Source organism: Natator depressus, chromosome 11 (genome assembly GCF_965152275.1).
Source record: "Natator depressus isolate rNatDep1 chromosome 11, rNatDep2.hap1, whole genome shotgun sequence".
NCBI lineage: Eukaryota > Metazoa > Chordata > Testudines > Cheloniidae > Natator > Natator depressus.
In genome coordinates, this window is record NC_134244.1 from 9,593,148 (window position 1) to 9,620,716 (window position 27,569).

General features: G+C 43.0%; 1 protein-coding gene across 35 annotated transcripts in view; it reads right to left on the reverse strand.

Annotated features, from left to right (window-relative positions):
• CLASP1 (cytoplasmic linker associated protein 1) overlaps positions 1 to 27,569 on the reverse strand; it is a 265,289-nt gene that overhangs the window by 160,837 nt on the left and 76,883 nt on the right. For 34 of the 35 annotated variants that reach the window (XM_074967093.1, XM_074967088.1, XM_074967091.1 and 31 more), the window contains exons 7-8: positions 26,624 to 26,721; positions 23,432 to 23,499 (exon numbers count right to left, since the gene is read on the reverse strand). In XM_074967093.1, the coding sequence (XP_074823194.1) occupies positions 23,432 to 23,499; positions 26,624 to 26,721 (166 nt within the window). Of the gene's footprint in view, positions 1 to 16,447; positions 16,479 to 23,431; positions 23,500 to 26,623; positions 26,722 to 27,569 lie in introns of those variants that run through there. The other variant, XM_074967110.1, reaches the window with a different exon arrangement.

Genomic DNA, 27,569 nt, shown 5'->3' on the forward strand with positions numbered 1-27,569 from the left:
TGGGAGTGCAAGGTAGCAGCAGGATGATTGTGATTAGCATAATAAGCAGCGGTCACAGTGCACCGGCTCCCCAGATATTGCCAACTGTATTTTAGAAGCACAGGTTACAACATGGCCAGCTAATGCATCTTCTCATGGTTTTGCCTGCATCTTCACAAGGATTTAGAGAGCTTGTCATTCACAGTAAGCTAACTCAACTGAGCTAACACACTCTATTTGAGCATCAAGACAGGGACTCAGAGATTCGTTGCCCCCCTCCCTCCCAGGGGCTGCAGAGACGGGCCAGCAGCCAGCCACTTCTGGGAGGGCATGGGGCCACGACAGGCAGGCAGCCTGCCAGAGCCCCACAGCTCTGCCATCCAGGAGCTGCCTGTGGTAAGCGCCTCCTGGCCGGAGCCTGAACCTGGCACCTCCTCCTGCACCCAAACTCCCTCCCAGAGCCCACACCCCTCACCTATACCCCAACACTGCCTCAGCCCAGAGCCCCCTCCTGCCCCCAAACTCCCTCCCACAGCCAACACCCCTCACTCCTGCACCCCAACCCCCTGCCCCAGGCTTAGCCTGGAGCCCCCTCCCACACTCCAAACCCCTCGGCCCCAGCCCAGAGCCTGCACCCCCTGCTGTTCCCCAACTTCCTGCCCCAGCTCCATGAAAGTGGGGGAGAGAAAGCAACAGAGGGAGTGGGGAATGGAGTGAGTGTGACAAAGCAGGACTGTTCTTAATGTTTCCTCTGAATATTGTGGGGGTGCCTCAGTTTCCCCTATGCAGTTCTTAAGTATCTAGGTGGTGGGATAAGGGTGTATGATCGTTGCAGAGCCCTAGAGGGCAGGTGTGTGCAGGGTCTTGACACAGAGAATGGCCAACACCCTGTTTCCTGGCAACTGATGGCCTGGCCCTTCCCCCCTGCAAGGTGAGAGCCTAAAAGGGTTGAAGACAAAGAGATCAGGTGACCTCCTGGCCCAGGAAAGGGACAAAGCCCAGAGGAGGAGGGGCTGGAGGGGGAGTCAGTTTTGGGGCTGGCTGGGGACATGGAGTGAAGTGCAGACGTGGTTGTCTGGCTCACTGCCCCCCCAAAATGGACTCAGCTGAGGGGTCCTGTTCTCTGCCCCTACAAGCTCTGTTTTAGACCATGTTCCTGTCGTCTAATAAACCTTCTGTTTTACTGGCTGGCTGAGAGTCACGTCTGACTGCGGAGTTGGGGTGCAGGACCCTCTGGCTTCCCCAGGACCCCACCTGGGCGGACTCGCTGTGGGAAGCGCACGGAGGGGCAGAGGATGCCGAATGCTCCGAGGTCAGACCCAGGAAGGTGGAAGTTGTGTGAGCTGTGTGTCCTGAAGACAGTCTGCTCACAGAAAGGAGACTTCCCCAGAGTCCTGCCTGGCTTCGTAGGGAGCCGTTCCAGAGCATCGCCCGGGGACTCCGTGACAGTAAGTGAGCAGGGCTTCAGGGAAGGGAAGGGGCCTCGGGGAAGACAGGGGTAGATCCTTGGTTCATCTTAAATTCAGAAAGTGATCTTGTGCTTAAAAAGGTTGGAGACCACTGGTGTAGACACTACCTAAGCCAACAGAAGGGGTTCTCCCATTGGCATAGGTAAGCCACCTCCCCAAGATGCAGTAGCTAGGTCGATGGAAGAATTTTATCTAGCCCTGTCTACATGGGGACTTGAATTGGATAACACCGCTCAGGGGTGTGGATGTTTCCCCACCCCTGACCAACGCAGTTAAACCAACCTAATTTTCTAATGTAGACCAGGTCTCACTCTCAGAATTATTTAGACTGGAAAAAGGAACCCTCTAGGGCATCATCATCAGTTTTTTGCCTCTTGGCACTGTGGAAGGATTGATTTATAATACTCCTAAACAATCCCTAGCTTAATGGGGTGTGTATTAGCTTTGAACATATCTATTGATATACCCTTGTTTAAATTCAACACAAAACATGGACCATTGCTGGAATACACAATAGAATCTTTCTGTCGGCACAGAAGGTTCAGTAAGCAAGTTGTCTGTACTGGAAGGAAAAGGCCCACAGAGGAATCATACTATACAAATCTGTTAGAGCAAAGGAATGAAGAACTTAAAACGTTTAAATTTCTACCCCAAAAAAGGTGGCATCAATGTATGGAAACACTCTCAGATCTGCCTGATTCTCACTCTTGCAAGCACAACAACACTTTGACACCACATCATCTGGTGACCGTTAGCATCCATCCATGGTTGCTTTCATTTTGAAAAGAAAAGCATCAGCAAACAGAAAAATTAACATGAGAGACACGGAGCAACAGAGAGAACTATGTTCAGACTTGCCTTCAGCTTCACCCTACATAGTTTGCTAATAAAAATACATGAACCTCGCCTGCTATCAAACTTGTGAATCTCAACTCCATTTTCGCACAGCCGCGTTAATGAGAAACCACTGCTCCCAATATAATGAAGAGTCTTATATTGTGCTGTTTGACTCATCCCATTTCATCTGAACATGCCTATTTGATGGAAAGTAAAAGTGTGTTTGTACTGCTGCTTTTTATCACTACTTTACAGACTATTTAGTCTCTTAAAAAAATAGTTACAAATGCCAAAATAAAAAAAAATAAAAAAGATGTTCTGATATAAAAGAGCAATAAAAATGTGCACACCAAGTCACAAAACCCAAGATGTGGAAATCAATTCTGAGATTTTTTTTTTCTGCCATAACCTTGTTCCAAATGCAAGTTCAGTGCTCTCACATTATTCAAGGGCAAAAATAAGGTATTGCCCCGTTTCCATATACACCTTTGAACTCTCTGTAGTAGCTCTTATTTCTCTAGTCATGCTATGTTAAAGAATATTTTGGATTTGGGTTTGTTCGGTTGATTTTTGTAATAGATCTTTTGTTGAAAACCCACAGATGTTTGATAAGTAATTAACAGGACCTGTTAAACAGCTTGGAGAGAGAGCTCCCAGAAAAACAGAGCAATAGAAAAGGTCAGTCAGGAAGATCCAGTTCTTTCTCTCTCCGTTTTATATTTCCTTTCAATTTCAAAAGCAAGAATCCATTTGTTGTTATTATTTTTATTGGCATTACGGTAGTTCCTAGAGGCTACGTCAGAAATCAGGAACCCTTTGTGCTTGGTGCTGTGACAAACACATAGTAAGAAACAATCCTAGCTTAAGAATTTACCATCTAAATAAGCAAGACAAAGTTCTCCACCATTTTACAGGTGAAGAAGTAAGGCAAAAAGAGACAAGGGACGTGATCCAAATCCCAGTGAAGTCAATGGAAAGTCTCCCATGGACTCCACTGACCTCTGAATTGGGTCCCAAATGACATGCCGAAAGTCTAGGGTTGCCAATTGTCTAATCGCGCAAACCCAAAGACCCTTGCCCTGCCCTGCCCTGAGGCCACACCCCTGTCCCACCCCTTCTCTGAGGCCCCACCCCTGCTCAATCCATCCCCCCTCCCTCCATCGCTCGCTCTCCCCCACCCTCACTCACTTTCACTGGGCTGGGATGTGGGAGAGGGTGTGGGGTCAAGCTCTGGAAGGGAGTTTGGGTGAAGGCTCTAGGCTGGGGAAGGGGGTTGTGGTGCAAGAGGGGGCCAGGTGGTTGGCGCACAACTCAGATGGCTCCCGAAAGCAACCAGCACATTCCCTTTGGCAGTGGCTCCTAGGCGGAGGGGGAGGAGGGGGTCTCCACGCGCCACTGCCCGCTGGCACCGCCCCCGCAGCTCCCATTGGCCGCAATTCCCGGCCAATGGAAGCTGCACAGTCGGCACTCGGGACGAGGGGCCACAGGGATGGTGCTGGCCGCTTCCAGGAGCGGCATGGAGTCGAGGCAGGTAAGGGAACCTGCCTTAGCTCCACTGCCACGCCGGACTGTTAGTGCCCAAAATCTCCTGGTTTGGCTGAAGTAGTCTCTGGGAGATAGTGTGTGATTCCAGGAGACTCCCAGCAAAGGCGGTATGGTTGGCAACTCTACCAAAGTCGCACAGGAAGAACGTGGCAGAGCTGGGAAATGAACCCAGATTTCCTGAGTTATACAAGAAACGTGTAATTTTTCCTCAATAAAGAACTGGAGCTGAGAGAGAAGCTGGTGAAAAAGCTCACTACCCAAGAACAAAGGTGCAGAAAGAGAACAAATGAAGTATGTTGAAGGGATAGCGTCAAGACAGACAGGCCCAAAATACAACCTTCACCACTATTTTGTGGCAGCCTGTTCTTCAGGCAAATGGAACTACCAGTATCAGCCTTGCAGCACTTTCCCATATCTCTTGATGTTGCAACTTTAATTTTACTATTTTAATCACAGAGAGCAGCCTGTGATTAGCAGAGGAGAGACACTTATCTTAATCATTGATCCCTTACTCATAAGTATGCAGTTTTGCAGCCTCTTATTAACATTGGTGATGAGATCCTGCTGCATGGTAAAACTGGAATAAAGTAATTTCATCTGCTTTTACAACAATGTAAAAGAGGCAGATGGTATATATTTATGACAAAGACTGATGTTATTGCTGTTGCCTACTTATATGTTGCGGAAGTGCTTTCCTGACAGCAAGTTATGGGTGGGTGAGGTCACTTTCCTTATTATGCCTTTAACATTTTGTGCAACGACTACCATGAGTAAATGCATCATCTTGTCAATGGTGGAATGTAACTTCCTCAGAAACATAGCTATGGAAATTTTTCTGGCAAAAATCTGATAATGGACCTGGTGACCTCAGCTGACTTTCATATCTCCCCATTAGAGGTATCATACCCCACAGGATTAGTTCATAGAAGAAATATAATCTTTATTAACTGTTAGTCCAAATATCAACGTAAAGGCACTTGAACTGCTAAAATTTGATAAAAAACTAATAACTTTTTGGTGAAGGTCAAACTTCTAATTTGGAATTTTCTGTATCCAGTGGTCCATTAGGACTAGATATAGCAAATGTCAAGATTCTAGCACCAGGAGAAAATGACGATTCACTGTGTCAGTCCTTTTCTAGCATCTATATGTTGTTCCAGGAAAACCTTTTTTTTTTTTCTTTTTTTTTTAAGTTCTTCTAATAGAGCAGAGACTATCAACCTTCCAAACAAGGGAAGTAATATTGCTAAAATCCCATTTTATCACAGGACTTGATGGCTTGACGGTATCAGAACATGAGGTAATTTAGGAGTAAAAGATGTTATCAAACCCTACCTAAAGCTCTTAGCATCTGATGTTTGATGATGTACGTGAAATGTGTTTGCTGGACAAGTGTCTCCATCTCGGCATTCTCAGAGGAAGGACTGAGTGTATCTCCTCTCATCCCTCGAGGTGGCCTCTGCAGCTCAGGTTTGTTCTGTTGACATGCAGAGGACGTTTTCCCCTTGGCAACCTCAAACCAGAACCTTTCACCAGCCCTAAATTCACATAATTTTTTTTTAAAAAAAAATCCCATTTTGGCTAATGAACAGCTGAACAACAAACCCAGTGCTCTACACTGAATTATCTACAATGCTCCAACCTCCAGCACAGGATTCTCACACGTTCCAATATCCAGCCTGATCAAACACTGCCTGTCAGAACAGATGGCATCATGTGCAGTCCTGCCAATACCTGAGTCCCATGAACAGGAAATATTGGGGGGGGGGGGGGGGGAATATGGGCACACCACATATTCCATAGCAACACACTGGCCTAGCAGCGCTTTTCAGAGGGGTACAGAGAGAAACTGTAAACAAGGAACAGAGTGTGTGCACACCCGTGAACAACCAAAGCTGCTAGATCTAAATTCTGGCAGAGACTCCTCTAAAAAGAGATAGGAAAAAATACAAACTAGGGACAAAAATAGAATCCACAGAAGGAGAGGAGGTAGTAGGAGAGTATTAAATGCAAGTATGCAGCTTCTTGAAGGGACATTGTCAGGGGCTAACAGCTTCAGTGAGCTACTACAAAAAGATTTTGCCTCCAGACATTCAGGATCATATTCTATTAAAGTCTCAAGTGAAAATTAACGTAGTTCTCTCTCCACGTCATAAATGCTCTGTAGGATTCGAAATCTCTGCAGACTCAGCTCAGTTCAGCCCAGGGCTCAAACAGCACGGGTGGAAATCAGGACTGAAATACACTGGCAGAGCTACCCTGGGGGGTGAAGCTTGCACAGCCCTTGCTCGCCCAGTGCTTTGCTCCAAGCAGCACCATCACTCCTTCGCTTTCACAAGCAGCAAATTCACCACAAAACAAAAGAAAAGAGGAACTGTCGACTTGCAAAGACTCCTTTGGCACCCCACAAAATCCTGATCTACTTAGCTATTTAGGGTTCTGTTATGAGCCAGAACCCCGTTGGGAAGGAGGGAGGCCCACTGTCCAAGTGATGTAACTGGAAGCATTATTCCTTCCAAAGATGCAACACCTCACTATTCAGAGGCTGGGGTGCACAGCAGGGGCACTTGCTACAGTTGTACTGCAGCTGCATCCAGTGCTACCTTCCTGTCAGCACTGCTAGCCAGCACACCCACCCCTGGTGCTCCCCACAGTGTTGGGAGCCAGTTGATGCCCGACTCCTACGCAGGTGTACTGGGGCAGGAGGGCTCCCTGTGCCCCTCCCCTTTTCTAATGCTCCCACATGGGGAGGCCAATTTTAGCTCCTAGGATCCAGAGAATGGACATTCATCAACATGACAGTTACAGGAAGTGGGTTGAGGGAAAACACTCAATGAATTTAACTCCGCTCCCCAGTGCAGTCAGTGGCAATAGTCTGCTTTTACACAAGTGTAACAGAGTAGGATGGCACCTACTGCTGCACTGTGGGGTGACAACAGTGGGACGTAAGCAAAGAAAGGGAGCAGTCGATAGTGTTACTTTAAGTTGAAATCCAATAAAACAAAGCGTGAAAAGAAGTTACAAGGTTGTAGGTCCCCCAGTCCCGGCACCACTTTCTTTGGCTTTACAGTCGCATGTTCTCCCCTGTTGTGGTGTGTAAGATTCACACAGACAAAAGGGGAAATCGACTAACTGATTCAACAGAGGAAATGGTGACAATGACTCCACACAAATGCTGTCAATTGCACAAACAAACTGATGTACAAAACAAAAAAGGAGAGAGAAAATTCTCACAAATCCCATGCACCTATGGTCATTTTAGCAGTTACTTTTAAGAATAGTAAGTAAATAGTGATCAGAGGGATGGAATCTTTTTTTTTTTTTAATCAAATACAATACAGTACTGCGTTAAATGTAAACTACTAACAAAATAAAGGGAAAGCAGCATTTTTCTTTTGCACAGTAAAGTTTCAAAGCTGTATTAAGTCAATGTTCAGTTGTAGACTTTTGAAAGAACAGCCATAACATTTTGTTCAGAGTTATGAACATTTCAGAGTTAGGAACAACCACCATTCCCGAGGTGTTCGTAACACTGAGGTTCTACTGTAGTTGGGCATAGCATTTTCAGTGATAGTGGGAGGGGAAAGAAGGCATTTTTAAGACATTGGTGTCCTTCCATCCTCTATGACATTTGCTCAAAAAGTCAACTGGCTCTTGGCTGCTGTGAACTTTTTACAGGAGACCAAGTGCAGAGAAAGGGTTACAAGCTCTTTTCTTTCCTTAGCCGCGTGCTCTGTGAACTCACCGCAGGCTGTACGTACAGATAAACCAAGCAAGGATTATTCAGAGTTCTCTATTTTCTTGGGCTTTGGGGAGAGTAAACAAGAGAAATTCAAACTGCTCAGCACAGTGCAACAAAAGGATTCCTCTGGCAGAGCAGCAGGGCATGGTTAATTCCTTCAGCAGGCAAAAGAAACCTAGATGTATACCATATTTGCTGTCTTACAGTTCAAAATTAGGACAGTTGCTATTTATTACAGTGTGGGTTTTACTCTAAAATCACGCCACCACATCCAAGGAACAGCTGAAATACTTCTGAAAATCATACATAATTAAGAAAGTCTAAGCAGGGCAATGCAGTGCCAGGCAGGGACCATATGCTGACAGTGGAGTTTCTCTGCTTGCACATATGATGTAACAGAGCAGAATTTGCCTCCTAAATGCTATTGGGGGGAAAAAGGAGACCCTAATATCAGTGACACCAACAAGTGTGCTGGGGTGCAAGTGAGGGCATTTGTCCGACAGTATCAGTTAATACTGGATTGTCACCTACTGGTGTATGTAGCCTGTTTCTCTGGGGAACTGATTAAATATTCTAATGGGTCTTTGATTTTAGTATGTGAAATGGCTAAATAAAAGAGAGGCACTTTAAATCTGAACGCATTTGCACTCAGCTTCTTTGAAAGTCTAGGATTTATTCTTTAGTCCAGACACAGGAATAAATGTACATGATTATGGGCACTGCTTGTCATAATGCACTATTCTGTTTTGGTACTTGAATACTCATGGGCACAACAGCATAGAGCCAGGCAGTCTACTACCAGAGCAGGCTGTGCATGCCACCACTCACACTGCTGGCATTGCACCTGAATCCCTACCTGCTGCTCCCTTGCTGTCCTATTGTCTGTGTATTCCTCATCTGAGGCTGCTAATTACACCACCTAAGCGCCTTTCACTTGTGATGTGCCTCATCCGAAAATAAATCACCAAGATGAACAAAGAACATTCTATTACCATGGAGGAGTTTCATATTCACCAAAGAGCACCTCCTGAGGTGTGAGAATACTTCAGCTATGTCCCGTACACCCCTTGGCGACGACAGAGGCTGCCAATAATGGTGCTAATTAATTCCATCTGTGATGGTGGGTTCTGTGAGAAGGACTCTATTCAGTAGAACTGGACCAAGACCGTCAGCTTGAGTCACACAAAGCTATTGGGAGATAACTTTCAGTCACCACTACCTTGACCGGAGTCAAACAGAGATCCCCAAACGGTTCTCCTAGCTCGTTCTCCAAGAGAAGAGAATATATTTGGCGGTCTAGTACAAAGTTTCCTGCAGTGAGAACACTTTATACAGCTCCATAAACGTGCACGGTGCTTTTCTGACCAAACGTCAAGGCCCTACCCTGAAACACTTACAGTCCAGGCACTTCTGAGCGCTTTGAAGATGTAAACACATGATCAAATTAAGCTTCACAACAGCGAAAGAAATGGGTAAATATGAACCATTACCCCCACTTGAAAGATGGAGAAACTGAAGTTGAGAGAAGCACTGTGCCCTGTCCAAGCTGCATCAAAGAGCATCAGTGACAGAACCAGCACTATCAGAAATTAGGGGTTCTTGCATCCCAGTGGGATCAGCCCATTAGACTTTAGTGCCTGCATGACCTTAGGTACTTTTAAATGCTACTGTGCCTTTACATGTAAAAGTATATCCTTCCAGATATATCACTTTACTGGGGTAGACTGAAGGGTAGCTGTGTGCCTCATGAGGAAGAAAACAAGTGAGAAGTGTATGAAGAGGCACAGCTGTGATCTACTGGATTTTTACTGGGGATAGTAAAATAAGCAAAGGGATGGGAATAGGAGATCATGGGCTCACTGTATAACCTTGGATAAGTGAATGCACCTCTCTGTGCATAAGGTTCACTGTCTATCAGTTGGGGACACTAATGCTTAAAGCATGTAGCATGCTTTCTGTGCTATGTAAATGCAAATTATTATTCAAGATTTATCATTTTAGCACTTTTTGTAAAAGAACAGTGGCCTAAATTATCAAAAATTCACGTATAGAAATACATGTACATAATCTGTGTGTGCATTTTTTCATCTGCAGCTCTGAAAATTGAGCATTTACAAGGGACAATATTTTACCACAGAACTTTATAGAAATTAATTTTGATGACAGTTCTGCAACTGCCATTTTTTTTACATCAGCCTTCATTCAGAATTCTTCAATGATTCATAACCCTATTCTTGAATGTCTGAAAATTAAAAGGCCAATTTACAGTTGTCAATGCACTTAACCTTACATACAATGCCTTCTTCATTAGTGCTTTAATGTTGTTGCTGTAATTGGCAGGGATCTTTGGGAAGCCTACGATTCGGTAAATAGGAGGGAAGAATATTCAAAGTACCATTCCGTTACCAAATTTGCCCTCAGAGGATGTAATGTGTAATAAATGTCAACGATATTAGATCAGAAGTATCAGATTTACAACTGGCACTTTCATAGGAAATGTCATTGGAATTAATGCTGTAGCAGCTCTGACCCTAATTCTTCCTGAAGGAGGCAGGCAGCAGAGTAGAGAAGATACCAGATGGCTGGTCCAAAACTAGCATGATGGACAGTGTCTGTTTTTCTGTGATCACCACAAACCTCAGAGTGGGACAAAAAGAAAAAGGGCAGGAGAAAAAAGAGACCTGACCCAGAGAAATAACAACACTGCTGCATGTGCCTCTCCTCTCTCAGTATCACCAGCTTCCACTAAGAGATAGGGTATGTTTGTAGGTCCCACTGCAGCATTAGTTTACATCATTCAATAAGGATTCCATTACCTGATTGGCATAATGGTCACCTGGTAGGCTTAACATTTAATAAATTCCCTATATTTCTTTTTTTTTTTACATTTCAATATCACTTGAAAGCAGGCTGTATAAGATTCAAGAAATGGTGTTCATGGTATTTACATATTCCCTTTTGATACTCATTCCCTGTCTCACATGTCCCTTACCACATCCACTGAACGGCCTCACATCACCAAGGAAAGTTCCTTTAATACAGGGAGGTTTTGCATACTAAAGGGTCTATTCATCTCTAGGTGTGCAAGAAATTTATGGTTGCAACCTCCATCAAAGTTAATGGGAGTTTTGAGCATTAATCTTTCTTTCACTGAGGGAAGAGGCCTCACCGGTTTACACTTAAGGATGACCTACAAGTATTTTAAATGTTAACTTTGTCCTTTTATATTTGCCAGTCAAGAACACCAAAAAACCTGACAAGAGGCCCTTAACAATTAATGGGAGGTCAGAGAAGTGCTGGGTCCACAGGCCTGCAGACCTGGTTTAATGACAACAGAACAGAGGAAGACAGGAGGAATAGGAGTCCTCTCTCTTTCTGTTTTTCAAGGTAGTGCTAAAATAACCCATTAAAAATAAAATTCAACACAAATAAAATACAACTAACAACAGGGACCCTACCTGAACAGCTAAAGGCGAACACCGCCTCTCTCTCCTTAATAATACTTAACTTACAGAACAAGGTTTGTTTTCAAAGTAGGTTCCAAACATTCAGTAGTCAGTCTTTGCTACACCCCATGGGATAGGAAAACATTAACCCCACTTTACAGGTGAGGGAATGGAGGCCGAGAGGCCAAGTGACTTGTCCAAAGTGACAGAGTGCAGATTAAAACTCAAGAACTCACAGACCTGTGCTTACGCCATTAGACCACATTGCGCTAAACTCACCTCCCTAAGGGCTGAAGTGAATATTGCACTATTGCTTTTGGCTAAGATCACACACTGCCCATCTAGATTCTTTATGGCCTGCAACATTGTAGTATCTGAGCATCTCAGAACTATAAATGAGGGAACAGTCCTCTGGGTCACTCCTGTTAGATAGGGAAGTATTAGCCCCATTTTATAGATGGGGAACTAAAGTAAAGTGATTGATTTATCTAAGGGCCACAGAGAGAATTCATGGCAGAACTAGGAACTGAACCTAGATCCCCAGCATCTCAATCACAAGGACCATGCTTCAATCCTGTGCCCAAAACATTTGGGCCTGACCTTTAACCAAGCAAACCCTGAAATCTACTGTAAGTTTCTGAACTTCAGACAGTACAAGGTGTTGCTCAATATCCTTTTTCTTTGGTTATACATGTTTCGTGTGAGTAACGTATTATGTTATGATGTTTCATTATGGTTAGAATTCATAATATTATACAGTAATCCTGTGGTCTCTTTGGTTGCTGCCGTGCTGGGAAAACCCAGAAGTGTAAATGCAAATAGAACACCTTCATCAGGCAGCCTGTACTCTACACCAGAGATAGCTGCATTTTAGTGATTCACTCTATACATAAGGCCAGATCACAGCCTCCCAAGGCAATCTCATAGGAAGGATGAAAAAACTGTGGCGTTTCCCTAAATTGTCCTGGAGACAGATGGGGAAGGTTTTCCCCTTATTGGAAAATATAGCAACTTGGTCACTAAGACCTGAAGGTCCTTGGTGATCTGACAGACACACAAGGCCATGCATGTAGAGGCCCTGTACCGCCACATACACTCCCCCTGGCTCCACCACAGTTGCACTGGCAGGAATGCCCCCCAAACCTCTCCAATGGAGAGTTTCACAGGCAGATGAAGGTTGCCTTGATTTTTTTCTATGACCACAAAATGGACTGCAGGGGAAGAGGAGAACCGATGTCTGCCCAGCCAATGGCCCCCTGGGCTAGCCCTTCCCCACAAGGGGATCCTGGTCTTTCAAAGAGGTTCCAGCAATGGGGAGAATAAGCACTATGGAAGCAGCTCAGACTCACCCTTCCATGTGAGAAAGGCTAGAGGCAGAGGGTCCCCTCTCAAGATCTCAAGGGGACCACTGGGGTCCATAGCACTTTGGGTTCCATCCAGAAGAAAGATGCCATAAGAACAGAAGATACCAGCAGTCATTTTTCTTCTAACATTTTATATTTACGCAGTTCATAATATCAATGATGACCTCTAGGTCAGACGTTTCCTGACACATTAGACCAGCTAGACTAAGACCCCTCAGGCCCTCAACTCTGTCAGCTGGTCATTAAAAGCCAGAGAATCCCCAGCATGAAGAGATCATTCATGCTTAATTAATAACAATAAACATATGTTTACTTTATACAACAAATAGAACATGTCCATTTCTCCATTACATTAAATCCATCCAAATAGGGAGATTCTATGTTTGGAAAATACGAAACAACAGACTGGACTTCTACATAGAGTGCTTCCGCCAACATGCATTGGCTGAAATTATGCAAAAGCAGCATCACTTGCCCCATAACCTCAGCCGTGCAGAAAACACAATGCGATCCACAGCCTCAGAAACAACTCTGACATCATAATCAAAAAGGCTGACAAAGGAGGTGCTGTCGTCATCATGAATAGGTCGGAATATGAACAAGAGGCTGCTAAGCAGCTCTCCAACACCACTTTCTACAAGCCATTACCCTCTGATCCCACTGAGGGTTACCAAAAGAAACTACAGCATTTGCTCAAGAAACTCCCTGAAAAAGCACAAGAACAAATCTGCACAGACACACCCCTGGAACTCCGACCAGGGGTATTCTATCTGTTACCCAAGATCCATAAACCTGGAAATCCTGGACGCCCCATCATCTCAGGCATTGGCACCCTGACAGCAGGATTGTCTGGCTATGTAGTCTCCCTCCTCAGGCCCTACGCTACCAGCACTCCCAGCTATCTTCGAGACACCACTGACTTCCTGAGGAAACTACAATCCATCGGTGATCTTCCTGAAAACACCATCCTGGCCACTATGGATGTAGAAGCCCTCTACACCAACATTCCACACAAAGATGGACTACAAGCCATCAGGAACAGTATCCCCGATAATGTCACGGGCTAACCTGGTGGCTGAACTTTGTGACTTTGTCTTCACCCATAACTATTCCACATTTGGGGACAATGTATACCTTCAAATCAGCGGCACTGCTATGGGTACCTGCATGGCACCACAGTATGTCAACATTTTTATGGCTGACTTAGAACAACGCTTCCTCAGGTCTCGTCCCCTAATGCCCCCACTCTACTTGTGCTACATTGATGACATCTTCATCATCTGGACCCATGGAAAAGCAGCTCTTGAGGAATTCCACCATGATTTCAACAATTTCCATCCCACCGTCAACCTCAGCCTGGACCAGTCCACACAAGAGATCCACTTCCTGGACACTACGGTGCTAATAAGCGATGGTCACATAAACACCACCCTATACCGGAAACCTACTGACCGCTATTCCTACCTACATGCCTCCAGCTTTCATCCAGACCACAACACATGATACACTGTCTACAGCCAAGCTCTACAATACAACCGCATTTGCTCCAACCCCTCAGACAGAGACAAATACCTACAAGATCTCTATCAAGCGTTCTTAAAACTACAATAACCACCTGCTGAAGTGAAGAAACAGATTGAGAGCCAGAAGAGTACCCAGAAGTCACCTGCTACAGGACAGGCCCAACAAAGAAAATAACAGAACGCCACTAGCCATCACCTTCAGCCCCCAACTAAAACCTCTCCAACGCATCATCAAGGATCTACAACCTATCCTGAAGGACGACCCATCACTCTCCCAGATCTTGGGAGACAGGCCAGTCCTTGCTTACGGACAGCCCCCCAACCTGAAGCAAATACTCACCAGCAACCACATACCACACATCAGAACCACTAACCCAGGAACCTATCCTTGCAACAAAGCCCGTTGCCAACTGTGTCCACATATCTATTCAGGGGACACCATCATAGGGCCTAATCACATCAGCCACACTATCAGAGGCTCGTTCACCTGCGCATCTACCAATGTGATATATGCCATTATGTGCCAGCAATGCCCCTCTGCCATGTACGTTGGCCAAAGTGGACAGTCACTACGTAAAAGAATAAATGGACACAAATCAGACGTCAAGAATTAGAACATTCAAAAACCAGTTGGAGAACACTTCAATCTCTTTGGTCACTCGATTACAGACCTAAAAGTGGCAATTCTTCAACAAAAAAACTTCAAAAACAGACTCCAATGAGAGACTGCTGAATTGGAATTAATTTGCACACTGGATACAATTAACTTAGGCTTGAATAAAGACTGGGAGTGGATGGGTCATTACACAAAGTAAAACTATTTCCCCATGTTTATTCCATCCCCCACCCCCACCCCCACTGTTCCTCAGACGTTCTTGTCAACTGCTGGAAATGGCCCACCTTGATTATCACTACAAAAGGTTCCCCTCCCCCCCTCCCCGCTCTCCTGCTGGTAATAGCTCACCTTACCCGATCACTCTCGTTACACTGTGTATGGTAACACCCATTGTTTCATGTTCTCTATGTATATAAATCTCCCCATTGTATTTTCCACTGAATGTATCCGATGAAGTGAGCTGTAGCTCACGAAAGCTTATGCTCAAATAAATTTGTTAGTCTTTAAGGTGCCACAAGTCCTCCTTTTCTTTTTACTATATGAAGTGTCATTCTCAGATCTCTATTATCTAATCAAAATTAAAGGAACTTGGATGATGAAAGGACAACTTCACACAATACAGCAAAGATTAATAGCCGTGCTCTACTGTGGGAGGGAATGCGGTCTAGTGGTTAGCATAAGGACGAGCATCCTCAGGTTTCTGAGACTCTATTCTCAGCTCCATCACCAACTTGCTGGGTGATCAAAGACAAGTCACTTCACATTCCTTTACCTCCTCTTTCCCCTCTGAAAACTTGTATAACAATGTTAACTTATCTAACAAGTGTGTTATGGGATTGTAGTAGTATTCTAAAAGGGCAAGGAGATCCTTGGTGAAATGAGCTACTGAAATGCAAAGTATTATCTGTAATATCAATCTTACCTCAATTAATGAACACACACCTTCTAAATCATTACATTAAAAACCTGTCAGAAAGATCACTCAGCAAGAGCAAGAACATCAATACACAGCCACGTTCTATTCAGCACATCGGATACCAACAATTACATGTAAACTTCTCTCATATTTAATCAGTTAAAAACAAGCATCACCTTTCGTCTCACAAGAGAGCCAGGATCCAATACATTTTTCAACAGAAAAACAAGTGGTTTGGGGGAATGAGTAGGGGGAGAGAGGACAGTTTTACCAAGATGGCTAACATAAATGGGTCCTCTCGAATGCTGAAATTAAAACACAGGATTGGAATGCATCATGAAAAGACATGTAAGCACGTATACATATCCTGAAAACTAATACTCCACAGTGAAATAGATCATTAAGTTCCTCTGCCTAATTTTCTCCCTATTCCTCACTGTTTCGGACTTCACTGGACATCCTTCCTGCTATAGAACCTTAGCCAAAAAACAAACTAAATTACAGAAAAGCCAATGACGTCTCCATTCAGTCTGTTTCTTTAGTTGCATTTCAGAGTTAATGTACAAATGATCTGGGACTGTCTCAATAATATCTGTTTACTTAAATTATCTTCCTTAGCTGATACAGCAAACATCTTACTGATAAGAAACAAAAGCATCAACAAATATTCAAACATATCACACAAATTATGAACGATAGCTAAAAATTCCACCAGTCATTTTCCTCTCTCACTAGGTGTTTTTCTCTTAGATATATGTTTTCCCTCCACTCCTGTTCAATTTATCTGCATTAAGACATAATTGATGCATGTCCCAATCATGTTTGATGTTTATACACCACTATGCTTATAGCCTATTTTTTAAATTTTCTTCTTTATTGTGCTAATGTCTCAATAATAAAATCTATTGGTTTCTTTTCTAAGGTTAAAAAGAAATGAAAACACAAACAGATTCACAGGAATAAATGACAATTTCCATTATTTTTGCTTGTTCATTAAGCAGAATGCCTACCTTTCCCAGTAGTCATAATCTGCAGTGATCCTGAGACGCTAATAAAGAGCACTGTGCTCTAAAAGCAGCCCTACAGTACATCTCTCAGTAACTTAAAGCACCAATAAACTCTCCACCCTCCCCAATGGCTTCTCTGTGTGACCTAGCACAGACGACAACTGCTACCCTATTCCAAAATAAAAGCCTACTCTGCACTCAGCTGAGCAACATTTGTCCTCCTGAGACTGTTCTTTCACTTCCCTCTTTATTTTAAAAGTGTCATGACATCAGAACAGGATCCAGTAGGATGTTTGTCAAAAAGAAAATCCAGATCACTTCTGCCCACTTTTCTGATAGTTTTCTAGAAAACTAGCAGAGCTAACCTGAGGGATCCATTTTTGTCTTGTAGACCATGCTCAACATTGTGCTATTAGCTATCTGTAGCACCTAGGAGCCCTAGTCCTGGACTGGGACAGCATTGTTTTATCAGAGCACCTTATACATTCAAGAGGGCATGACAAGGACCTTTACTGTCTTCTAAATGTCCCAAAGGGAGGAATCTATTTCTTTTCTCTCCTTTTTCAAGCGAATGCTCGCTCAATTAAATTAATTTTACTTTTCATCACCAAGGCAGCGAGATGCATAGAACACAAACCCAAACAGACAATTAAGCGTGCAATGAAGTGTGAATCCAGGAAAACACAATGTGTTTGCTAGTTCAGTCCTCTTGAGACATTACAAAAAGCATCCCCTTCAATTTTGTAATTTCCTTGTTTGTAAGTGGCTTGCTACACACACATCATCACAGCTGCAGAAACACTGCAGCACAGCAAATCTTCCCCTATCATGTCAATATAGCATAGTGGCCATAGTCTATGACTGGAATGGCAGAGAAAAGTCTAGAAAATTACTAGTTTTCACCTAATCACTTCCAAGGTCTCAAGATCATTACAAACAAACTGAGAAACAAAACAGGATTAATGCAAAGTGTTAGTATGGCCACATTAGACTAAACATCCCCTTCACTGTAAATAACACTTAAGAGTATCCAAGAGTAAAATTCATCTTTTTGCTCAGGCCTTTGGCTGGGATGGGTTTATTGTGTTCGTTATCATTGGTGTTGTTTTATTATTAATAAATTATTATATTTTTCTTTGAAGGGGGATTAAGCAGGCCATTATTATATGATGAAAGTCTGTGTGTGTAGTGGGCCCCTTTCTAAACAGAAATCAATAAGCAGCAGCTTGAGATTTGTGTTATTAGTATAAAGTACTCTAAGCTGCTATGCTAAGGGAAAGCTATGGGGTAAACAATTCAGGTCACAAAGTATGACCTCAAATCCCAGGGGTTTTTTAGCCCCATCCTTACAGGTAAAATTCCCTTCAAAATCCATGAGGACTTTGCCTGAGGAAGGAGCAAGGTTCACACTGACTCCTTTCTCCTACGGCAAAGTGTCGAAAGACCACAAACGTTTTTCTTGCATGCCCCACTTATTAGTTAAAAGGGATTCCCCGCGTTCTGCACAGAGACAGGTGTCAACCTGCAGGGATGGGTGCTGCACTGCTAGCCCCCCCGTCTCCTGGAAGTAGCCACACTGATACTGGATGCTCAGAGCATCCAGCTGTCAGACCTCCCACCTGGATTTCCACAGAGAGCAGCACCACCCCTACTTCACCTCCTACTCATCCCTGAGCCCTGCTCCATGAAGTGCCCAGTCCAAGCAGAGATCCCGTTGGGGGTAGGGAGAGGAGAATATCTGGGCACGCACCCACCCACCTCAGCCCCCGTCACACAATAAAAGGGGTTATCCTCCACGCATGGACCGCTGTGGACCTATCTGGTTCTGAGGATGACTTCAAGATTTGGTGTATGGAGTCTTTATTTGTAAAACACAGTGTTTAATGGCAAACAATATCAGATTGGAATTTTGTAATGATCAGTAGGATTTAAAATTATGCATCAGAGACTTTGGTTACCAACAGTTTCGTTTGCTTATGACACGATCGCCATTTCCAAATTGAACAGGAGAAAATGACTACATTGTAATATTGATCATTTACCTTTAGTAACTGCTTGATCGTGCGCTTAACCTGATCCTTTCTGAAACTTGAATTTAGAAGTCTGTGTAATTAGAGCATGATCCAAAGCCCATTGCAGTCAATGGAAAAACACTGATTTCAACAAGCTTTGGTTCAAGCCCTTCTAGGCCTAAATCCAGGAAAAGCAGAACAGTGGGGGATTTATGAGAGTAAATTAAATCTACATTTATGTTCAAGGGCCTCCCTCCATACCACATCCAATTAAAGACCATCATGCGACGCCATATGAAGATGGCAACTGACTAGGCCTGCAATTATTGGCTCTTTCATGCTGAAAATCTATTTCTCCCAGGGATACAAGTACATCTGCATAATTAGCAAAGGCAGTTACACAAAAAATAATTAGCTTGCTGAAAGCCAAAGAGATGAAAAAACTGTAATTTTTGCCTCAAGAGGTTGACTAATTATATGTAAAAAACAAAACAGATATATCAAGAATCATGGAGAAATCCAACATTCACCTTAGCTCTATTTTCTGGCTGTAAGGCTTTCTGGTAACCTAGCAACATACTTACAAATCAGCATACTTACAAACATGAAATCCTCCCCTCTGTCTGCTATATAAATGAAATCCACTTCAAATTACTATTCGGACCTCTCCCCTCTTCGCCCCCCGCCCCCGTTGTTTTATTCATAATACTATTAAGTCTTAAATCAAAGTCCAGATTCACAAGGAACAACATGAAGTGTTTCTCAACATCACTTTGAGGAAATTGTGACAAACCACAATGTAAAAAAAAAAAAAATGCTGAAATAGTTATTTGGAAAAATATACAATGGCTCAAATTCTGATCACAGTTACACTGGTGTAAATCCACTGGCTTCAATAGGTGTTTCTCTAGATTTATATCAGCGTTACTGACAGCAGAACATATCCCATCATTTTGACCAGCGTTACTAGTAAACTGAATGTCTCACTCTTCAAACCAAAAAATTTTGCTTATCGTCTGCTAGGAAATGCTGTTTGTTCAAGATAGTCCTAAATGACTTACAGCGCACTTCCCAAAAAGTACTCTCAATATACATAAACTCTCACTCTAGCTGCTGGTTTCTTTTACGTAAACATTGGTGATCTGATAAATACATCTATATCCAAGTCAATATACTTTGAGAGCTAAAAGATCAGTTTCAGTTATAGTTTTCCATTGTCTGATTCTCTTGGCACATACCACTTTCAGTGAAAACAATCATTTCCTTTCTGCCTACTTAATTTCCCTGCACATCAGTATAAGGTAGGCTTGACAACCATTTCTGAACACTGTCATAGTTAGCACAGGTCAGTGCTCCTGGGTGGCCAGGACTCCATTACAAACGGCCCCGTTCGCCAAAAGTATGCTCACAGCTACCCACCAAGGAGGCCTCGGGCATGGTTTTAAAACATGGTTCTAACATGTGTGGACATAGGGGTAACTTCATTTGTTCTCACCTCTCTTATAACCATGCTAGAAAGCCATGCTCTAACCCTGGACAATAGCAAGGCTAAAACAGTGGGTGAAATCCTGGCCCCATTAAAATCAATCGGAATTCTGCCACTGACTGTAGTGTTGCCAGCATTTCATCAATAGTTTTGGAACATGATCATCACAGGAATTTTCTGTCTAGACACACCAACATAAACCATGTTATAACATGCTTTGGGCACAGTGATGTTTAAACATGGTGATTTCTGTAGTGAAGACAGGGACTTACTGTCTTCAAAATGGCATTTAATCCCGTTTACAGGAATCTGTATAGAACAATGGTTTTCAACCACTTTTTTTTTATTTGCAGGCCTATAAAAAATTTTGAATACAGGTGCGGACCCTTTGGAAATCTTAGGCATCGTTTGCAGACTCCCAGGGGTCTGCAGAGCACAGGTTGAAAACTACTACTGTAGAGAAAGTCTGAGGCTTTGTCTACATGGAGCTTTTTCCCCATGACACGGATGCAGCATCCTGGGGGCTAATACTAGTGCAGACAAGCCACTGGTCTGGGCTTCCTCTAGTACTGATGGAGCTGCACCAGCCCCACCATTATCCTGCTCAGATAATACCACATTTAAACTGCTGCCAGCTGACCTACACTCACACACTCCCTCTACTGTAACATGAGACGCACAATGCAGACAGCCTAAAAGGAGCAGTCTTCATGATAATGAGGTAGAGAACCTGGCAATAAGCACTGCCATCTGCCAAACTCTGAAAGGGATCAGCAAATTCATGAGGCTGTTTCCTGTGAAAAGCTAAGCTTTGGGGTGCATCTTATTTATTACCTTTCCCATAAACTCTGATGGATGTTGATAGTATCTCCTTTGTTCTAAAAGCAGGGATAAAACAGAACCTCTCTGGACAGCAAATTTGTCTTTAGGCTACAATGAAACACGTGATCAAGGCTGAAGACACAAGTCTCATTTACTGTCTAATACCATCGCTAGAGGGCATCATCTGAACATAAAGATTTATTGCACAACGTTTGTTCATACATTGGAGAGAGAGAGGAAAGGAGGAGGCTGGGTTGGGGTAGTTAGGCAGAGGGAATGAATCTGCCTGCAACACCAAAGGAAACTGAAAAGCCTGAGAATTTTCTTCTCAGTTAACTCACCACACTCTCACACAGGTGTTTTGTTTATATCTGTGAGTAGTTATGCTTCCATTTAAAAACAGTAAACATATTTAAAGTGGTGTTTAAAAAAAAAAATCAAGAAAATAATATATTGTCTATGTTTAGTGAATCAGGACAAGGTGAATTTCAATAAGTCAAGAACAGCTATTTAGAAAAGACCCATTTCTCTACTTCATGATACTTTCACAGTTTTGGTGCTTGTAACCATGGTACCTAAGGCACCTGTTAGACTACACAAAGTGCTGAGATGTTAAAGACTGTCCTGGGGGCTAGCAAAATCTCCTAAGGGCCTGGGGTTAGGCAGGTTAAGGAGCTGATACCCTTCTCAGTTATATCCAGGGTATAATAATTATACAGCTAAAATCTTGCTCTTGAAATCTGAAATTACTCCCCTTTTTCTACTCTCCAGCAAAACTTATTCTTAATTGTGACTCATTCTTTGGATACAAACTATTGTCCTAGCCATATAGGGTTGTGATCCATCTGATTTTCCTCCAGAATTGCCCTCATATTATTCAGATAATCCACTTGCAAGTTGAGCTTGTGGCGTGTTAACAGGTACCAAGGCAGCTTCCCAATGACAATGAATCATCACCATCTCACATCATTTCAGTGCAGTGGGGCTCTATTGACACAATGTGGTAACATGACATCACAACACCATGATGCACAAGTGTGTTCCATCAAACTCCAACAAGCGCCAGCACTACATATGACATAACCAGATGAACTCCTTTTAAGGAGAACCTGCCTTAGATACATCCAGAGTCCACATTAGCATCTCTCATTAAGACATAATGGACCACATTCATCCACATTCATAGGAAAAGGGGTAAACAGTGGCAAAATCTGCAGATGATACAAAACTACACAAGATAATTAAGTCCCAAGCAGACTGCGAAGAGCTTCAAAGGGATCTCTCAAAATTGGGTGACTGGGCAACAAAATGGCAGATGAAATTCAATGTTAATAAATGCAAAGTAACGCACATTGGAAAACATAATCCCAACTATACATATACAATGATGGGGTCTAAATTAGCTGTTACCACTCAAGAAAGAGATCTTGGAGTCATTGTGGATAATTCTCTGAAAACATCCACTCAATGTGCAGCGGCAGTCAAAAAAGCGAACAGAATGTTGGGAATCATTAAGAAAGGGACAGATAATAAGACAGAAAATATCATACTGCCTCCATATAAATCCGTGGTACGCCCACATCTTGAATACTGCATGCAGATGTGGTCGCCGCATCTCAAAAAAGATATATTGGACTTGGAAAAGGTACAGAAAAGGGCAACAAAAATTATTAGGAGTATGAAACGGCTTCCGTATGAGGAGACATTAATAAGACTGGAACTTTTCAGCTTGGAAAAGAGACAACTAAGGAGGGGTATGATAGAGGTCTATAAAATCATGACTGGTGTGGAGAAAGTAAATAAGAAAGTGTTATTTACACCTTCTCATAACACGAGAACCAGGGGTCACCAAATGAAATTAATAGGCAGCAGGTTTAAAACAATAAAAAGGAAGTATTTTTTCACACAATGCACAGTGAGTCTGTGGAACTCCTTGCTAGAGGATGTTTCGAAGGCGAAGAATATAACAGGGTTCAAAAGAACTAGATAAATTCATGGAGGATAGGTTCATCAATGGCTATTAGTCAGGATGGGCAGGGATGGTGTCTCTAGCCTCTGTTTGCCAGAAGCTGGGAGTGGGCGACAGAGAATGGATCACTTGATGATTACCTGTTCTGTTCATTCCCTCTGGGGCACCTGGCATTGGCCACTGTTGGAAGACAGGATACGGGGCTAGATGGACCTTTGGTCTGACCCAGTATGGCCGTTATTATGTTCTTTGTCTAACTTCACTGACATCAATTAAGTTAGATCAGGGGTGAATTCAGCCCAACTTGTCCTGGTCATTCAATAGATTGAACTAAATGTATAGTAACTTGGAGAACATTGCAATATTTGATAAAGGTGTAAATTTTTCCTTCCCACTTCTAGATATAGACAAGAACATTGGTTCTCAGTTACATTCTTCTGAACAACAAAAAACATCCTTTATGGTGAAGAAACTTCAGATTTTCCTCCATTGTAAACAAACACAATTTCCCCCATATTCAGCTGAGTGTTTTATCCCACTCCATCACACAATGAAGTGCGTGAACTAGCCTTCACTATTCCCAGATGTACAGGAAAAAATATAACATTTTGGAATGAGGCACACAACTTATTTTATGAATTTCCACAACACTGATAATTCACAAAAAAAAATGGAAACCATCACAGGATTCTACTTACCACCTGCACCCTGGATCATGTTTCCAGATTTTTGGACCTCATCAAATTTTGTAAAAATTACATTCAACCTGTTTGAAAGATAAAGAAAATGCATTACATAATGAGTAATCAAAGTGATTTACTGTGGCCCCTGTAACTTAGAGCACTAATTAAGGGACCAATTCTGCTCCCACTGAAGTCAATGGGACTTTTGCTATTGACTTCTATGAGAACAAGATGAGGACCTAAACTATTTTTTGTATGACATATAGATATAATATATGATTATTAATTAAGCAAAGAGGAAACAGAGAAAAGACAGAGACACCAGGTGGCATATTATAGGCAGGACTGGCAGCACTGCTATTATTAAGGTTGCCATTCCCATTACAAAACCCTGTTTCCAGTTGCTTATGACTTCACTGTACTTTAACCATTTGCAGAATTGTTGATAAAGGAGAAGTCTTGCATTTTAAAGAACATTCTTGTTTGGCCCTGACATTTCTTTTCTGTTCATGCCTTCACCTTGGCATTTCCACTGCAGCAGGAGATCTTTACCCCAGCACAATATGCCAGCCTATGAAGTTTAGTCCTCAGAGTGTGGCAGACCTTTATGAGGGTGCACATGGAGGCAGGGGGAGACACTGTAGCCTATACAGCCCCCCCTACATACCAAAACTTGGTAAAACAATTCCTTCCCAAGCTCCCCTTGGGGTAATGCAGCTCCACACCACCCCTGCTTGGCCCAGGGGCTAATTGACACAACTTGACCTTTAATGTCTAAAACATTCTTCCAAGCAAAACCAAAAAACTTCTCGCTATGCCAAACATTCATTACACATAACACACACACGCTGTAAGCTTGAAAGCAAAGCACAGAACAATTCATTGCAACTCATATTAGCCCATTTTTTAGACATGGAAGTTGAGGCTGTGAGGTTAAGAGACAATAACAGAAATCATAATGAAGCCTGATGGGCTGCAAAAAGTCCCTTGTTCTGGAGTTTTAGACTGTGCATGTTGTAATGGTCAAAGTGTCAACAGTCCCTCTTCTATCAATGGGCATGCTAATAACATCCTGAGTCCTATGATACCCTGCCCTTGGAAAGCAAAGGGAACCATACCTTGTGACAGCTAAGGCCACACTGGCCCTTTGCCAGGAGCCAGAGCACAACAACAACAACATTTATCAGACTCATTTAAAAAAATCAGATCCGAATGCACTTCTCCAGAATCTTTGCTAGTACTTACTGCCCAAAGTTTACATCCGCTTCCTGCTTCCCCTGCACTACACACGCACAAACTCCCTTCCCTTTCCTCTTTCATACGCCGCCTTCAGATCCACTTCTTTCTCAAAGACTTCCGGCAATCATCTCCTCTTTATGTCTCTTCACTATTTGGTCTCATCTATGGAACCCTATATTCCACTGATCTAAGCCAGGGCCTTATCCTGTGTGGTGCTGAGCACCCTGAATGGGGGGAAGTTCATATGCTCAGCATTTAGCCCCATTGGACATTTTTATGGACAGATTTTCGAAGGAGCTCTGGATGTTTTCATGATTTTTTTCAATTTGAATGAAAATAGTGTCCCAAATTCTCCATGGGTTGCATTAGCATAAATGATAGGAGTAGTTAGCCCATGGAGCTTTTAAATGTATTTAAATGTTCCCCTGCATTGCTGTGAACCCTTGAAGGTGGGAACCAGAAAGTGAAGCTGACCAGTCTAGTTTCACCTTTCAAATTGAATGAGGAGCAAAAAGTAAACAAACTGCATACACTGACTTCATACATTCCATGAGTTAAAATCTGAAGGGACAATTATGATCATTTAGTCTGACCTCCTGCATACAACAGGCCTTCAATTTTTACACAGGTTCCTCTCCCCTCCCCCCCCCCACACAAACCCACTCTTATCTTTAGATAAGCTATTACCAACAGGAGAGTGGGGGGGGAAAGAAAACCTGGATTTGTGCTGGAAATGGCCCAACTTGATTATCATACACATTGTAAGGAGAGTGATCACTGTAGATAAGCTATTACCAGCAGGAGAGTGGGGTGGGGGGAGGTATTTTTTCATGCTTTGTGTGTATAAAAAGATCTTCTACACTTTCCACAGTATGCATCCGATGAAGTGAGCTGTAGCTCACGAAAGCTTATGCTCAAATAAATTGGTTAGTCTCTAATTTTCATTAAATGATCACTCTACATCTAACCTCATCCTCAAAGGAAACCTGCACAACACTTTCAGAAGACAAGCCTGGGACCTTAAATTCATAACTTTGCTAGACACTAAAGTCATGAACTGAACAGACACACTCGATTAATGGCTAATTACAACAATCAGTAGCCCACTAACAAACCTCCCCCAGCTGCCTCCCCTTCCCCTTTCTTTCCTCCCAATGACTGGAAAGGTGTTAGCGAGCCACTTCACCTTTAATGGTCCCTTGAAATATTAACTCCTTATGCTAAACAATCTGTTCCACCTTGTATTTAGCAGTGACACACTGAGTTAGTTTCCCAGGCCTGAAAAAGAGCTCTGTGCAAGCTCCAAAGATTGTCTCTGGGTATGTCTACATAGCAACTAGACACCCGCAGCCAGCTCGTGCCTGCTGACTTGGGCTCGCAGGGCTCCAGCTGCAGGGCTGTTTCACTGCTGTGTAGACATCTGGGCTCGGGCTGGAGCCCAGGCTCTAGGACCCTGCGAGGTGGGAGGGTCCCAAAGCTCAGGCTCCAGGCTGAGCCCACAAGGCTACACAACAGAGAAACAGTACCAGAGCCTGAGCCCCACAAGCCCGAGTTGGCTGGCACGGGCCAGCTGCGTGTTTTTCTTGCTGTGTAGACATATCCTCCCTCATCAACACAAGCTAGTCCAAAAAAAGAAATTACCTCACCCACCTTGTCTCTCTAATGTCCTGGGACCGACACAGCACACATTTGAGAGTTACATTTTCTAGGACCTATGTAATATTTTTTAAATACTTTCCACAGATGCTATGGCTCCAATCCTGCAAACACTTACGTATGTGCATAACTTTTTGCAGATGAATAGTCCCTATCAACTTTACTCTGTTGAGTACAGTTAAGTGCATGCAAAGTGTTTGCAGGATCAGGACCTTAGGGCTCCCACAAAAAGACTTCCATTTGTAGTCCCTAAATGCAGCAATAATGAAAAGAAACCAAGAAAGGCAGACAGAATGGATATTCTTCACTCACCGAGACTGTGGTAATCCTTTTTTACTGAGATCTGCCCTTACACGTTCACCTACATGTCTGTAAATTTCCACTAGGCTGTTTATTGCTGCATCTCGAACCTAAATAGTAAAGAAGAGATTTAATAGAAATTAATCATCTTTTTAATTTTTAATATTATTTCCTAAGAGAAGCCAAAAAAGTAATATATCCATTTCTCAGCCACAATGGCGCCCATGATTTTTTGCATAATAAATAATAGTACTTATGTAGTGTTTCTGATCCATAGATCTCAGAGGGTGATAAGTATCATTAGGCTCATTTCACTAATGAGGAAACTGAGGCACAGTGCGCTGAAGTGACTTGCCCAAGGACAGACGGCAAGTCAGTGGCAGAGCTGGGAACTGAGCACAAGTCACCAGCCTCTGTGCATGCAGTAAGTCTGTTCAGCCTTATAAAATTCCACTCATCTGTTCATCTAGGATGGGTACATTTTTTGAAGGCTAAATATAATCTTTTTTTCTTCTTTATGACCATCATGGTAACGGTGGATGAACAGATTTTGTAGATCTGTGCTAGCAGATCAACACAATGAGCTTGTAAGATAGCACTAAATCAGGAGAGGCAGCTATTTGCATTATAATTGTGTCTATGTTGATCTAATAGCGTGGAGGAAAGAAGTAATTTTGATATCAATTGCATAAAAAGTCCTTCCATGTCAGGAAATCAGGAGTGCTCAGTAACTGAAGTCCTTGACTTTCGGTCCTTAGATTCTGCAGAGACAGACCAATCTCCTAATGAAAAATAAAATGCCACAAAACTACCACTGCAAAATTGCCTTGGCTACAGGCTCCCTCCAGATCCCTGATATAGACCCAGACTATGTTACCCAGCAAGGAAAGACTCACATTGCCGCAGACGTAGATGTAGACAGAGAACGGTAAGAGAGTAACAAAACCCCTAGTATCTC